Raw genomic sequence first — 16,680 nt, forward strand, 5'->3', positions numbered from 1 at the left:
ATTTGTGTTCGTCGACCAGCCGTGACACGCGTCAACACATTTTGTAAAATAATGTATTTTGAAAGTAGTTAAATAAAACTATCAATAATTCTGTCATACGTGGTTTCTTCTTCACCATCGTCATGAACAGATGAAGGTAAGTATTGTTCAATTAAATACCGAATGTTATTTATTAAAATACTGTCTATGATCAAGCGAGTCCCTTGAGATACACGAAGTCTGCATTTGATGCATAACAATGGTCCCATAAAAAAGGAGTTGGTGGTCAATCCACCCGTATGGAGATGGGACAATCGTACTTTGGGCCGGTATAATAGCCGGCAAACTTCTTGAGCATTTGTCGACGTAGTGGGGGTAAGTTTGCGCATGGTACACTCACGTGCAAAAACATTATTTACTCTGCGTCATAATGCAATTAAATTATTAAAATCAACATATGTATTTATTTATATATTTATGAGAACATCAACAAAAAATATAGATTAAAAATTGTAATAATTTAATCTTGGGGTAAAATAGATATTCCTTCTATTAAGTCAAAACTAGAGCTGTTGCCAGGTCTTGGTTCAGTTGAAGCGAAGCTGGTATTTGTAATTTTTTTTTTCGTTATCATAATCTTGACCATCATCATCACTGTTTTTATCACCCGAGTTGCTATCATCGTGATGAGTCGACATAGGGATCATCGGTGTAGTTTACAACTCGGTCGGTTCGGTCTACTTTTTTGTCTATAATTAATTATTTTTTGAAGATATTCGATTCGTAGTAATCGAATGTAACTTTTTTCAATTACCAGCTTCCGATTATTTTCTGTTTTTTTTCCATCTGAAGCCTAGCTCTTTCATAATTCGTCGTAAACTTCATACCGAGCCATTAATATTTATATCTTCTTTAAATTTTTCGAAGCCTTTCTACGGTACCGAGCTTCGCTGCTTGTTATGTAGTTATTATGATTACATCTTTTTATTACAGATTGAACAAAACTATCCATTCCGGTAAATTTCTTTTTCCCTGATCTTCAATCATCAAGCAAGCCAGAGCCTTTAGCTTCGTTAATAATGCACCTAACAGTACTCACGGATGTTTTTGTTGCTTCCGAAGTCTGTTTTACTTTTTCCATATCATTCTTCCCGTGTTTTATAATGAAGCAATATACGTCGTACACAATTTTTCTACCCTTTCTTTTGAATACTACACCAGTTTGTCGCGGCATAGTGTATTTTTTATAAAAAATCAACAAACACTCAACAAATAGCAATGGCAACAAAGTCAACAAGCAATTATAACAAATAACTTAACGATTAATAACGATAGACTTTTCACTGTACGCAAGCGTACTTTTGGGAGCAAGCGGAACGAGGGCGCGGTGCGGGACACAAGGTTCGACTTATCTACCAATAACGCGCTCGATACGATTTCCCCTGCCGTCTGCCCTCACCACCAAAGTGATCTAAAATTCGGTTCTGCGCAGTCAAGGTCATTTGCTCAAGAAGTTTGCCGGTTACTATACCACAAATCTAAATTGTGTTTTTGTCTTTTTCTTGGCTTTAAAACTCGACCTCTTAAATACAACTTTTAAATGAAATAGAACATTAGTAATAATATCATTCTATCCAAACACAAATTGTATTATTTTGTTCGAAATCCGGGTAATTCGACCTTATTCGTCTGTTGTCGATAGTATTTTAGAGAACAGATGCTAAAAACCATAAAGCTAATTATTCCCCGAACTTCCAAGGGTGGTTTATATTATACTGCCAAGATAAAGATGCATGGAAGGATGATAGCAATCTCAAGATGCTCATCGTGACGTAAGGTAGATGGGAAAAGACCTCAGGGGCGCAGCCCAATACGTGGGTTCGACACGATCCGCACCGCTCTTGATTTTACATTTCACAAGGCCCTCCACACCGCCATAGACAAAAATAGATGGAGAAAGATCGTGCGTTCGAAGTGATACAAAAGGGTGGTCACGACCCTCAGCAGTGAGGAATACGACGCAAGGAGCCAAGATGTTAATTGTCACACACTAAACGACTCTCCTGCCCTCTTGCCCGAACGTCCAATCCTCGCCCGATACAAATCCTTGGAGGCAGAATGGGTTACCGCAGTCAATGCTGGAATCAGACGCGATGCACAGTCCTTGTGGTCAAGTTGCTACTAAGTTCAAATTCATGGGCAGTATTATATTAGTGCCTCCAATTGCCTTGACATGAGTTCAAAGGCTCAATTGTATTAGAATACCGGGTGTTTAAATTTTGTAGTTTTTTTGTAATAATACAATCATTCTGAAATATTATTTTTTTGTCACAGACAGAATGAAAGGGTTTCAGATGATCGGCAACGATGCCATCAAACGTGGCGGCATGTCGTGCTATTGGCATGGGAATAGATTGTTTGTTGGTAAGCTGAATATCACTAAAACTCCTTTGGCTCAATGAAATAGTTTATTCATAAACTCCAAACCAAGTTCTGCTGACTCGGACTACGTCGCTCAACGCCAAAAATCACCTTCGGAGGGCACAAAAGAAATACACATGCAGTAGTAAATTGAGATAACTTAGTCAGTCAATGGTGCAACGTTTATCTTGACGACATGACATATTTTTAGGGACAAATGACATTTACCTCATAGCATCTGGGCATATGCTCCTATTTTACTGAAAGTAGACTTGTTCTGGTCACTCCATGACTACCGTGACCTGGTTCTCTTTTCTGGAACTATTTTAAAACACCGGCTATTCTACACTACGATGTTGATGTGAAACATCTATAGCCGCACGTAAAACCGATTTCTGGCGTGGCGACGCATGCCGTGGCGACGCGTCGCCATTTAAATTTATTTTTTCGTAATATTTTGTTTTATCATTATGACATGTTTAGTTCCTATCACAATCTGTTCTTTTCTGCATATTACTTTTACAAAATAATGTCGATGTTTCACATCTGCCAGGCGTCCCGTGACGGCTCACATTCTTTTTTATTGTATCGGACCCGGATTGAAGCGGCTTCAAGAACCTACCAAGCTCACACTCCACCTGGAGTGAGGCAGCTTCCGGAACCCATATACGTCACCCTGTGATCACTGGTGAATACTGCCATCCGCCTTAGGACCTAATGCGTGATGTGGTGCACTTGTTAATGTTTTGTTAACTATTAAATTGTTTCTAAGGTTTTCCTGTCATTGAGTACTACGCAGTAATGACCCTACCATAAGTTAGCGCTAACTTTACCGAATCATGTAGTTCAAGGGAGTGTTACCGCAAGTTGTGGGTCAGGCCACAAATCACACGTCGTAAATCTGCTACAGTACGTGTTGCTGTGAAATCAGTGATCATAAAAATGATAAGTACCTGAATTTCAGTTTCAGTGGATCCGGTAGAATTAGATGTAATTCTGAAAAACTGTCTTGAGAAAGACGACTTAATGAAATTCTCCCGAATCCTGACCGGCAACGGAAGCATTTTTGCTCCAGGTTTGAATGTTAAACTAAAATTTGTGAAGTAGCTTGGTTTGTTCATCCTCATTTATTTCAAATAATTAAGTTTCATTTTTTTATTTTTAATGCATAGATGAGTGGACAGGCTCAGAGCCCACCTGGTGTTAAGTGGTTACCTACCGGGGCCCATGGACATCTATAATGTAAATGCCGCCCCCACCTTGAAATATGAGTTCTAAGGTCTCAGTATAGTTGCAACGGCTGTCCCACCCTTCAAACCGAAACGCATTACTGCTTCACGGCAGAAATAGGCGGGGCGGTGGCACCTACCAGTGCGGACTTACAAGAGGTCCCTAAAGGAAGTTGTTTGTTATTTCTTAGATAGTACTGTTGCTGTTGTTCATGAACAGATTATGAGATAGCGAGATTGTTCCGTGACCAAGAAAAGTAACACACCGAGCGAAGTAACACAGGTGTTTACTAACGATGTGATGTGAATTCACGGGTGCTATCTCGCCTTTTCTGCCGCTATTTCATTCCTGTTCTCGTTTGGAGGATGAGAGAGGCGTTATACTTTATATGAAACGCATTACTGCTTCACGGCAGATAAGTCGTTGGTCGTCGACTATCGCCTCGACGACCCGTCGGTCGGGCGTCCTCGGGGTGGCGCCGCGTGTCTGGTTGTAGTGTTGACCGCGGGAACCCCCCTACTCTGAACGGGTTCTGACCCCGGACGGAGATCGGACGTCGGGTGTAAGAGTGCAGGGGAGTCGTTTAGTGGGTGGGCCCTAAAATCCTTGGGCCCGCGATCTGGTCTCAACACCTGCAGATCGTTAAGTCTCACATACCCCGCGCGCCCCTTTTGCGCGGGGACCTCGTAGGAGGATCGGCCCTCTACGCAAAAAAAAAAAAACAAAAAGGTCACCCGTGTGGACTCACAAGAAAATTAATCCATTTCATCTTGTTTGACACCAATCAAGATTCCCCATAGGTCTGCCCTCGTGGTTACGGAGCGTGACCAAATTGGTGCCATTTGCTACAGTAAACTCCATTACCACTCCTTTACCTTCATGAATATCTTAAATTCAATGAAATAATAAAACAAACCGCTATATTCTTCATATTCTAAAGCTATTACAATATTGATTATTGCAATATGTTTGCGGGATACTACAGATGAAACTTATGTTTTTAATTCATAAATGTTTTAGTTAACATCTGGCATCGACGTCGCAAGTTATTGAATCCTCATTTTGGTACGAAGAACCAGAATAACTTTATGGAGACCTTTATAAAGCAGAGCGCTGTGCTTGTGAACAACCTCAGAAAGGAAGCAGATAATGGCACATTCTCTGTTTGGGACTATCTCACGGCTTACACCCTGGATTCGGTTTGTGGTAAGTCGGAGTGAGTGCTTAGGTCAAATAGTCGACAGGTTTGAGCCCCGTGAGCTCACCTACTAGTTAAGGTTCCGCTGGAATAGCCTCTCTAGGCTACCAGCTTAGGTAGGAAAAAAAAAGTCAAATAATGGATTAGCAGAGGTTTTTTTATTTACATACAATCAACTGTTTACTTTTACATAATCCGGTTTATGGAGAAAACTTAAAGCTTACGTACCTACGTCCACGATGGCTTGAAGTTTAAAGTCCATAACGGCCAGACAGAATGTTAAGCAAAGTGTAATCAGCTTTTATTCTTAACATCAGCACGCCGATTCGCTAACAGAGAATGCGTAATCCTAAAAAATGAGTAAAGCGAACTATAAATTTAAACGGTTGCTGCCAAATTGAAGTCTATTACGATTTTAGCATACGTGAAATTTCATTAAAATAAATCAAATTTTAGCAATGTGCCAGTAGCCATCATTTGACACAACACAAGATATTTGACAGATGTCTGAATCTCGCTTACATATATACAGCTTCCATATTTGTATATAAGTTCCAGACATTCGGACCGTCGCCGCGTCGCTGTGTCGCGTCAATTCACCGAGCAATTTCACCCACTCGATGGAAAATCTTTCTATAATACCAGATTTCTTGCAATTCTTTTTAGCACGATTCATTTTTTTGTCAAAAGAAACGTTACAATATCTCTACAGTCTTTGTTGTCTTTGAGTCGAAAACTCAAATTTAACGGTGCTTTTAGGTACCTATAGCACCTGTCATCGTTCTCACGAAGGCTCGGCGAGTAAATTAACCCACAGACACAGCCTACTGAGTTTCTCGCCGGATTTTCTCAGTGAGTCGCGTTTCCGATCCGGTGGTAGATTCTGCGAAGCACGTCTCTTCCTAGGGTTCGTGTTAGCAACGTCATCAGGCTTGAGCCCCGTGAGCTCAATTACTCGTTCAGCCAAACTGACATAGCCTCTCAAGGCTATCTATCAGATTAGGCAGAAAAAAAAAATTATATAATTTTTCAAATAATATTTCGATTCACAGAAGCGACTCTCGGTGTACAAATGAATAGCCAGGCCCACTCCAATCTCGAGTTCTTGAGGTCGTTTGACGTATGCTCCTCGTTGGGAGCCGCTCGTATTTGCCAGCCATGGCTTCATAGCGACATAATCTATCATAGACTGCAACGCTATAAGACTTACCAGAAGAATACAGAGTATGTCCTCGATTTTGTTAAGCAGGTTAGTATTTTTTGTTTATAAAAGCCTTACCATAGACTGAAACAAATACTATTGATTGAGAAAACAAATTATTTATCGTTAAAATGCGCGGGGCACTAAATGTCAATAGTTATAATTGTTTTTTGAATGATATTGCTAAAAGTCCAATGATTATAAAATAGTTTAAAAGCCGCTTTACGCTTTTTCTCACTTTAAGATAATTATTTTCTACGTTTTCGTTCAGCTAGCTATACCTAAAGCGAACACGCTTTATAGCTCACAAAACAAAAAAATAAACGATTATTTTTTATTGTTTTAAACTATATGAATTTTTGCTTATTTATTCTTTAAGCATTATAATTTCGTAATAAAGAAGAATCGGCTTTTTAGCGTATCTAATGTGGAACCCGGTTATTAGGTTGTTGAATTATGTATTTCGTAATCTCAGCATTTTATCCAATGCATCACCATTACATGAGACTCTCCTTGTCAACTTTGAGCAATCGAGTTCTTCTATACCTGACCTTCTAAGATGAGTTCCGTGACAACCTGAGTTTTAACGAGGAATTAGGGTTCGGTGAAGGAGCTTGAGAAATTATCGTATCCAAAGAAGGCGACAGGTGTGTACGTGCCTCCGGACCATCGTTACTCCTGACGATTCCGACGATAGATAATCGCAAAATTTTATTGTATTCTTCTTTTATGGTGGGTCCTTAATAAGTATCCGAAGTTTCAATCCAATCCGGTACTTTAAAGTGAACGAATATCAAGTTCAAAGATTCGATAACATTGAAACATACCAAGATAGTAGAAGCACGTTAAAATAGTGTATTTATTAACCTTCAAAATACACTTATATATTGTTTGAAAGTATACAAGGTCTACGAAGCAGTCCGTTGCACTGAAGATTTTAGCGTGAACTGCGAAGCTTGAAGTCACTTATGCTTTTTTTCCTACCTATGCTGATAGCCTCTCAAGGCTATTTCAGCTTCACCCTAACATGTAGGTGAACTCACGGGGCTCAAACCGAAGGTGTTGCAAACACTGGCCCTAACAAGAGCAGTGCTTCGCAGAATCTACCACCGGATCGGAAACGCGACGCACTGAGAAGATCCAGCGAGAACACTTTTGTTAACATTCATAATTTTATTTATAGATAGTGCAATCTAAACGTCGGCAAGTTGAAAATGAACCGGATTCCAAAACCCAATGCGACAAACAAAGTGAGTTCGTATTAAAAAGTGACTAATGAGTTACCTTTGCTTTTTATGCGCAAGTATTTAACGTTTTACCGAATATATTTTTTTATTTTTTTATTACTTAGATGGGTGGACGAACTCACAGCCCACCTGATGTTAAGTGGTTACTGGAGTCCATGGACATCTACAACGTAAATGCGCCACCCACCTTGAGATATAAGTTCTAAGATCTCAGTCTAGTTACAACGGCTGCCCCACCCTTCAAACCGAAACGCATTACTGCTTCACGGCAGAAATAGGCAAGGTGGTGGTACCTACCCGCGCGGACTCACAAGAGGTCCTACCACCAGTAAAATACTAGAAGTTTGTCGACAAAATTGAAAATGGTGATAAAAACCCGATAAATACTTGTAATTGTTGATAACTGTTTAGCAATGGCGCACAACAATTATTTCCCTATGGCGAAAAACCAACAATTTTTTTATTTTAAAAAATCATTTAAAAAATGATGACGTGACCGATCCGTCAATAATTTTGTTAGAACAATAATTTCTGATGTAATTAACTTGTAACCGTCGCCTGTGACGCATCACGATGGTACGTCAATAATTTCATTAAGTGTTGAAAATCGTACACACAGTTCATATTGTAATATAGAACCCCCTGTTATTAACAGTACCCACAAGTGACAATGGAATGAAAACGGTCCTAGAACTTTTAATTTTAAATAAAACTTTCAACGACGTGGAACTTCAAGAAGAAGCGTTCGTTATGATCATCGCCGGCACCGATACTTCGGCCATCGGTATATCCTTCACGTTACTCATGCTGGCCCGATATCCTGATGTACAAGAGAAAGTCTACCAGGAGTAAGTGTCTATTGAAGATCTTTGAAGTGAAAATTTAATAAACACGGCTGTGATTAGAAACGCAAGGAAACGAAAAAGCGCTACTAAAAAGAGACAAACTTGTATATTTATTACCCTGTGCGGGAATGAGATAGCATATTTCTGAAGGTTTCACTTTGTTTGCGTGTCAGCTACACACATGTTTTTTAATGACTAAATTTATTGCAACAAAAGTATCCCGACATACTAGAGGTATCAATACTTCCCACCATCTATTGGTAGATACTCCGGTCACCGTCCTCGTCGAACCCGTCGCTTGCGACGAAGGGCTTAACGCTCGAATTAACTCACAGCCCACTGAGTTTCTTTCTCTTCTCAAGGGGTCGCGTTTCCAATCCAGTGGTAGATTCTGCGAAGCAGTGCTCTTGCTAGGGCCAGTGTTAGCACCACTCCGGTCTAAGCCCCGTGAGCTCATCTACACGTTAGGGCGAAGCTGATATAGCCCAAGGCTATCAGCATAGGTAGGAGAAAAAAGTTGATACTCGCACATTTTTCCTGTCTCCCTTATTCCTACTCTAAAATTGTATTTTAGGATCCAGGAATTGTTCGGTGACTCAGAGAGGCCGCCCGAAGTGGAAGACATCCATCGTCTTCTGTACTTGGATGCAGTGATCAAAGAAGCGATGCGATTATATCCTCCGGCGCCAGTCATCATAAGGAAAGTCGAAAGAGAAACTAAACTGCGTATGTTGTTTTCTTTTATTTTAATCAATTTCATTTTTGTATAGCAACGAATTTGTAATAGTGCGCAAAATAATAATGAGCTGAGTACCACATCAACTTTATAATTATTTAATAAATCACCAGGTTTTAATGAATATAAAATGATTCCAGTTTATTGTCCAATGCACTAAATATTTTAGTATTATTAAACGTAGAATTCTTTTATTCAGTTGTTTTTTGGAGTGAAAACTGCTTTGGCACTCTTATGATTAAAAATTTGATGAAACGAAAATGGGACAAGAGACTAAAAATACACAATCATACATGTACATATCTATGCGGTTAGATACTGGTGGTAGGACCTCTTGTGAGCCCGCGCGGGTAGGTACCACCACCCTGCCTATTTCAGCCGTGAAGCATAATGCGTTTCGGTTTGAAGGGTGGGGCAGCCGTTGTAACCATACTGAAACCATAGAACTTATATCTCAAGGTGGGTGGCGGCATTTACGTTGAAGATGTATATTGGCTCCGGTAACCTCTTAAAACCAGGTGGGCTGTGAGCTGATGAGAGATAAAAGAAATAAAAAAAAAATTAATAAAAAGACAGAGTGACACTAAGAGTGAATGCATTTGGTTCTACAATTATAATATAATATTTAAACGTTGCTACAACGGTAGAGTTAAAGGAATGTCATAAGAAATACTCACTGTGAGGTTCACAACAACTTCTCAACCCAAAACAACGGCTGGCGACCCTGATAGGAAGATCGATTCCCGTCACGAGGACTGTGGTGGATTGGCACACGCTGGGCATCAGCCTGGCTGAATCTGATCCACCATCGCTCCCGTTTAACCCGGACTCTATCCCGTCTCCTCAGGATACCGCTGAAGCCATAGACATCTTAACGTCACACATCACCTCGACATTAGATAGGTCATCGAAACAAGTTGTAGCGGAGGACTTCCTTCACCGCTTCAAATTGTCCGACGATATTAGGGAACTCCTTAGAGCTAAGAACGCCTCGATACGCGCCTACGACAGGTATCCTACCGCGGAAAATCGTATTCGAATGCGTGCCCTACAACGCGACGTAAAGTCTCGCATCGCCGAAGTCCGAGATGCCAGATGGTCTGATTTCTTAGAAGGACTCGCGCCCTCCCAAAGGTCTTACTACCGCTTAGCTCGTACTCTCAAATCGGATACGGTAGTAACTATGCCCCCCCTCGTAGGCCCCTCAGGCCGACTCGCGGCTTTCGATGATGACGAAAAAGCAGAGCTGCTGGCCGATACATTGCAAACCCAGTGCACGCCCAGCACTCAATCCGTGGACCCTGTTCATGTAGAATTAGTAGACAGTGAGGTAGAACGCAGAGCCTCCTTGCCACCCTCTGATGCGTTACCACCCGTCACCCCGATGGAAGTTAAAGACTTGATCAAAGACCTACGTCCTCGCAAGGCTCCCGGTTCCGACGGTATATCCAACCGCGTTATTAAACTTCTACCCGTCCAACTCATCGTGATGTTGGCATCTATTTTCAATGCCGCTATGGCGAACTGTATCTTTCCCGCGGTGTGGAAAGAAGCGGACGTTATCGGCATACATAAACCCGGTAAACCAAAAAATCATCCGACGAGCTACCGCCCGATTAGCCTCCTCATGTCTCTAGGCAAACTGTATGAGCGTCTGCTCTACAAACGCCTCAGAGACTTCGTCTCATCCAAGGGCATTCTCATCGATGAACAATTCGGATTCCGTACAAATCACTCATGCGTTCAACAGGTGCACCGCCTCACGGAGCACATTCTTGTGGGGCTTAATCGACCAAAACCGTTATACACGGGAGCTCTCTTCTTCGACGTCGCAAAAGCGTTCGACAAAGTCTGGCACAATGGTTTGATTTTCAAACTATTCAACATGGGCGTGCCGGATAGTCTCGTGCTCATCATACGGGACTTCTTGTCGAACCGCTCTTTTCGATATCGAGTCGAGGGAACCCGCTCCTCCCCACGACCTCTCACAGCTGGAGTCCCGCAAGGCTCTGTCCTCTCACCCCTCCTATTTAGCTTATTCGTCAACGATATTCCCCGGTCGCCGCCGACCCATTTAGCTTTATTCGCCGACGACACGACTGTTTACTATTCTAGTAGAAATAAGTCCCTAATCGCGAAGAAGCTTCAGAGCGCAGCCCTAGCCCTAGGACAGTGGTTCCGAAAATGGCGCATAGACATCAACCCAGCGAAAAGTACTGCGGTGCTATTTCAGAGGGGAAGCTCCACACGGATTTCCTCCCGGATTAGGAGGAGGAATCTCACACCCCCGATTACTCTCTTTAGACAACCCATACCCTGGGCCAGGAAGGTCAAGTACCTGGGCGTTACCCTGGATGCATCGATGACATTCCGCCCGCATATAAAATCAGTCCGTGACCGTGCCGCGTTTATTCTCGGTAGACTCTACCCCATGATCTGTAAGCGGAGTAAAATGTCCCTTCGGAACAAGGTGACACTTTACAAAACTTGCATAAGGCCCGTCATGACTTACGCGAGTGTGGTGTTCACTCACGCGGCCCGTACACACATAGACACCCTCCAATCCCTACAATCCCGCTTTTGCAGGTTAGCTGTCGGGGCTCCGTGGTTCGTGAGGAACGTTGACCTACACGACGACCTGGGCCTCGAATCAATTCGGAAATACATGAAGTCAGCGTCGGAACGATACTTCGATAAGGCTATGCGTCATGATAATCGCCTTATCGTTGCCGCCGCTGACTACTCCCCGAATCCTGATCATGCAGGAGCCAGTCACCGTCGACGCCCTAGACACGTCCTTACGGATCCATCAGATCCAATAACCTTTGCATTAGATGCCTTCAGCTCTAATACTAGGGGCAGGCTTAGGGACCCCGGTAACCGTACTCGTCGAACTCGACAAAGAGGTCGACGTGCAACCTAACCCATGCATCAGCCCGCTGAGTTTCTCGCCGGATCTTCTCAGCGGGTCGCGATTCCGATCCGGTAGTAGATTCATTCGCGAAACAATTGCTCTTGAGTTGTTAGGTCTCCTTCGGAGGCGCTCGGGCAGTTGTTAGCAAATCCCACCCCTCTTGGCTGAGCCTTTGCTCGCCCACCTGTCCTGGTGAAACTGGAAAGGCCTTCGGGCCACCAGTAAACTTTCAATCATAAAAAAAAAAAAAAAAAAAAAAAAAAAAAAAAAGGAAGATCGACGCTCACCCATAGACCAATATGTACCTACCCTATGCGCCACATTCAGAATTTCGTTTAGTTCTCGCTTGGTGAAAAATGTTTTCGACTATTTAGTGACAGCCACTACCTAGAATTAGCCGGGCTAGCAAGCCATTTTCTAATCTATTGCTGACGGTGAGCTCAGATTAGGATACTTCACTTTGTACGTTTGAGTTCATGTACTAAGTCTAGAAGCTGCGCATAAAACCGTCGCAAACAGATCTCCCTCCGATTGTTATTGTCCTTCATCTGTGCTTCTAGTCAGGGTCTCCATCATCATCATCATTTTCCTGCCCTTCCAGTCACCTGGAGTCGGCCCAAATGTTGCTCTAAGTTTTGTCAATTTTTTTATGATCGGCCGCCTGCCTGTGGTTAACTCCCCTTGGGAATGCTTTTGTTGACCATGAGCCTAGGATGTATTGGATTTGGTCAGGTTTTGGCTCTTAGTCACCTTCAATGGCACTCATGAGCTAAGTTTAGATTTGGGATGTTCTTAGGCGCCCACCACGCACAATTCAGGGTCTCCGTCGTAATCGAAAATTTAAATTCGCAGCATCCGGATTAATACTGCCGCGGGACATTGGGATTTTAATACCAATCTGGTCCGTGAACCGCAATCCTAAGTACTGGGGCGACGACGCCGATGTATTTAGACCCGAGCGGTTTTTGGATGGTACCAAAAAACATCCAACAGCATTCATGACGTTTAGCCAGGGACCGAGAGCTTGTCTAGGTATGGTATCAATCTTTTAAATAAATAAAAACATATTAACGGAGAATACAAAACATAAGTTGTAGCCTGTTATAAGTGGTGGTTGAATGTCTTGTGAGATCGCACGGGTAGGTACCACCACCCTGCCTATTTCTGCCATGAAGCAGTAATACTTCTCGGTTTGAAGGGTGAAGCAGCCTGTGCAGTAGGTTAAGTACGTGTTTCACTAGAAAAAATGATTTCTGTCAGTATTATGCCACCACCAGTATTATAACACCAACACAGTTGCATCACTCGATAATAAACGTCTCTAAACAGTAAAAGGAAACAGAAAAGTATCCTAAGTAAGCTGTATGTTTCTTACAAAAACGTCTTGTTTCAGGCTTTAAGTTCGCTATGAACTCAGCTAAGGCGGCTCTGGCTTCCATCCTTCGCCATTACCGCATCAAACCACCGTCAGAACTGACCTCAATGTCCCCAGGACAATACCCTCCCATCAGGGTCAAGTTTGCCCTAATGACGAGGGACGTTGATAATTTCAGAATACAATTAGAATCTAGATCGTAATTGTATGTTCTTAAGGCTTAATGTCCCGATTATTATTTTGAATACTTTACTTTATGCTAACTACCTTCAGTCGATGAATAATATCTAAGTCGTCGGTGATCACAAAAACCGGTAAAGTGTTTGAAAGCCGGAAATAATAAACCATAGATTATACACTTAATATATTCGAGATAATAAACTGTAACTGTTCACTCGGGCATCATCGGGGGCAATCGGAATTCCCGAACACACGAGACGCGCGACGCGGCGACGAAGCCACACGAGAACAGCGCGAGCAAACTCATCGCTTACATAAAAATAATACCAAATAACATATTTTGTTATCTTCTAGCGTCTTATCTACTATTATTTATTCGTTTTTACATGTTACTACTATCATTTTCTTTTCGCCGGTATACGTTATAAACATTTTGTGTGAAAGTGTTTGTAAAATATTATGTTTGACTTATTTATGTAATCTGCCCGCTATTTTGGTAGGTAAATGAATTTTAATTTAAGTTAATAATTGGTGAGTTACTTAATAAAAACTCTTAAAACTGTAAAAAGTGTATGCTCCTCACTTTCCAATTAAATTTCAAATGCAATCCAATTAAATTTCAATTCAATTAGGAAGAAAATCGAGAATTATATATTTTACGGATTTATAATAGGTATAATGAAAAAAACATTTATATATCAATTTACATTACGTTTTTTGGAATAAAAAAACATTAAAATCAAATAAATAAGTTTTTTTTTTGTGTTTGAGAAGTTACGATGGCCCGGAAGCCTTTCGAGTTTTACCAGGGTTCGCGACTTGGCGATGACGAGCAAAGGCTCACCCAAGAGGTTTTTAAGATGTGGGGCATTCGTTTACTAGATTTTAAAGTGAAACAAATAAAAATACTATTGACAATATTAAAGTTTATCTACTATAACTACTTTTTTAATTGTGAATGCTGTATGTACATACTTTACACTGTACTTTCGCGTTTTCTTTATTATTAATTCACTCATTAGAAAACCTAACTTTGTTACGTTATATCGTGTATCAACCTAAGTCATTAAGTTAAGTTTATATTATAATAACAGGGTTTCTATTAGTATAATATAAACTACGACAATACCTAACAAAGTAAAAATGTAATAAAATATATACAAATAAAAAATTAAACACAATCTAAATAAAATAACCCACATTTTTTTAATAAATAATGTAGTTACTACAAGTACGTACTCAAAATAAACAATTCGTAGGTAACTAAAATTCCTTTAACTTTTAGCTTTGATACATAAAATTCATACTAACGATAGAGCTAAATATGTACAATGCCGGTCACAGTTTAACCTACATAGCGAGCGTTGCATAGCTACCCGAACTTCTACGAATGCTTACGAGGATTGTCGAAGTTTTTACGTTTCCATACACTGGCGTTTTGTTGACGTATGTACTCCCAATACGTCAGATCATTGTAAATTATCTTATAATATTTTTAGAACATATTTATTTTATTTGTTTTAATGTAATTTGAGTCACGTAACTGGTGACACTACGCAAATATTATTTGTATTATATTTTAAGGACCCTCCTACAACCAACTAAATTAGATTTGTTTTCTCTGAAGGTCAATAGATGGCGCAATCTGTATTTCTGAACCGCGCTATCTACTTGTGTAACGGTAAAGTATAAAAATCTTTCAATTTCAATTCGTTGCATCTCTGGTTTCCCTTCAAAACGTATAAATCTTTCGCCTTTTACTAAAGATTTCCGTGGAGGGGAACACTCAAATGAGTCTATAATATTTTTGATGGTCTATCTCTCTAGGTAGACCTTATAAATTATTGTCCTACAAAACTACAAATAGACCTACAACACAACACAGTCTATCTATAGTAGACTTGCGCAAAACATCACTTCCCAATGTAATGTGATATGACATCACTTTTACAGATAGGTGATATTACTCGAAAACATTACACATCACTCTTAACATTACTCGGTGCGTTCAATAGATACTGTGACGACGAATACATTGTATCTATACACCCGAATCATTACCTAAGTGATGTGTATCAACACATCACTTAGGTAATGATTCGGGTGTGTCATTACAGTAGTGTATTACAATACAAAGTATGAACTTTGTATTTACAATACAAAGTATGAACTTTGTATTGTAATACACTGTTATATTACTTGACAGAGATTGACTTACTTAATAATATAATAATTTTATTTTTTTACTTAATATAAATTATTGTGGGATGAACGGATTTCATATGGCGACTTAGACTGCAAATTGAGCTCGACGATAATGTTAATATACGAGAGCAGTAGATGCATTGTTTCGGCGCGATATCCTCAAAGTGCATCCAAGGAGGACTGTACTTTCATTTAGACGCCGTTATTTCTTTCACTTATTAAACACACATTAAAACAAATAATAAAACTATCTTCAAACAAGTGCTTAAGTAATTCAAATCAAACACAAAAATTAATATGAAATATTACTAAACAATTACGAGCGACTAGCGATTTTACAAAAGTTGCGAATAAAAAATTAAGTAAGTACTTGCGGGGAACTACCGGCTGGCCGCATGAAAAATATAAACACAAATACCTATATTAAAATTCAGACGTACCATAGGTATAAAAATGTACCTAGCGGCCGGGACATACGGTTCAAAATCACTAGGAATAATTCCGTGTCGCTTGCTCATTTATTTTGCGTCGATTGGTCTGTCTCGCTCGCTCGGTTCCGTTCGTGTACTAAGCAACATTACACGACAAAGAAAGAAACATGTTGGGTGATAGTGTGATGTTTGTTTCCTTCGCGTAATGTGTGATGTTGCATTACATCGTAGAGTAATATTACCCGAGTAATATCACTCGCATTACTTACACATGTCTAATCTATAGTAAAGCTACACCTAGTGGCGTTCATCATAGATTATACGCTTAATATATTTGAGAGCGTTCATGTTAAAGTTGTGTGATTTTTTGATTTTTTCCATAAAGGCTAAATTAAATAATCATTAAATAAAACAGATTTACGTGCAAACGAAAAGTTTTCTTCATACAATTAATAGAATAAGCATATTTTATATAGGCGCTTAATGATCATATTTATATTATCCAATATTAAAAAGCTTTTTATATTTGATTTAATACTATTGTATTTTTTCCAAAGTAGGCTTTTCTTATATTTTACATGGTAATTGTACTGTAGTTATTAAATGTAATGCACGGTAATTTGAGTCTCTATACACAAGATGTGTATAGTGTATAGTATACCTTTATACCAGAGGTAGATTTAGCCTCCGTAGGTTTTGCTTGCGGAGATTTTATTGA

General features: G+C 40.2%; 1 protein-coding gene, 1 long non-coding RNA gene and 1 other non-coding gene across 4 annotated transcripts; 2 read left to right on the top strand and 1 right to left on the bottom strand.

Annotated features, from left to right (window-relative positions):
* On the top strand, window positions 1–14,074 carry LOC101746891 (cytochrome P450 4C1). The gene is made up of 10 exons (XM_038018773.2): window positions 1–136; window positions 2,314–2,403; window positions 3,365–3,475; window positions 4,651–4,836; window positions 5,881–6,077; window positions 7,213–7,279; window positions 7,932–8,124; window positions 8,696–8,847; window positions 12,624–12,803; window positions 13,165–14,074. Exons 2-10 carry the CDS (start codon window positions 2,319–2,321, stop codon window positions 13,347–13,349), a joined length of 1,356 nt encoding a protein of 451 aa, XP_037874701.1. The 5' UTR covers window positions 1–136; window positions 2,314–2,318; the 3' UTR covers window positions 13,350–14,074.
* On the bottom strand, window positions 4,967–16,533 carry LOC134201013 (uncharacterized). Of its 2 annotated transcripts, XR_009976162.1 has the most exons (3): window positions 15,972–16,533; window positions 9,535–9,711; window positions 4,967–5,177 (listed from the first exon to the last, which is right to left on the bottom strand). It is a non-coding gene; the product is annotated as an uncharacterized LOC134201013 (long non-coding RNA). The 2 variants fall into 2 exon arrangements; XR_009976163.1 differs by lacking the exon at window positions 15,972–16,533 and having other exon boundaries at window positions 9,535–10,149.
* LOC119630288 (U5 spliceosomal RNA) lies at window positions 15,043–15,159 on the top strand. Its single transcript, XR_005246072.1, has one exon. It is a non-coding gene; the product is annotated as a U5 spliceosomal RNA (small nuclear RNA).
* Window positions 16,534–16,680: the final 147 nt, after the last annotated feature.

Source organism: Bombyx mori, chromosome 22 (genome assembly GCF_030269925.1).
Source record: "Bombyx mori chromosome 22, ASM3026992v2".
NCBI lineage: Eukaryota > Metazoa > Arthropoda > Insecta > Lepidoptera > Bombycidae > Bombyx > Bombyx mori.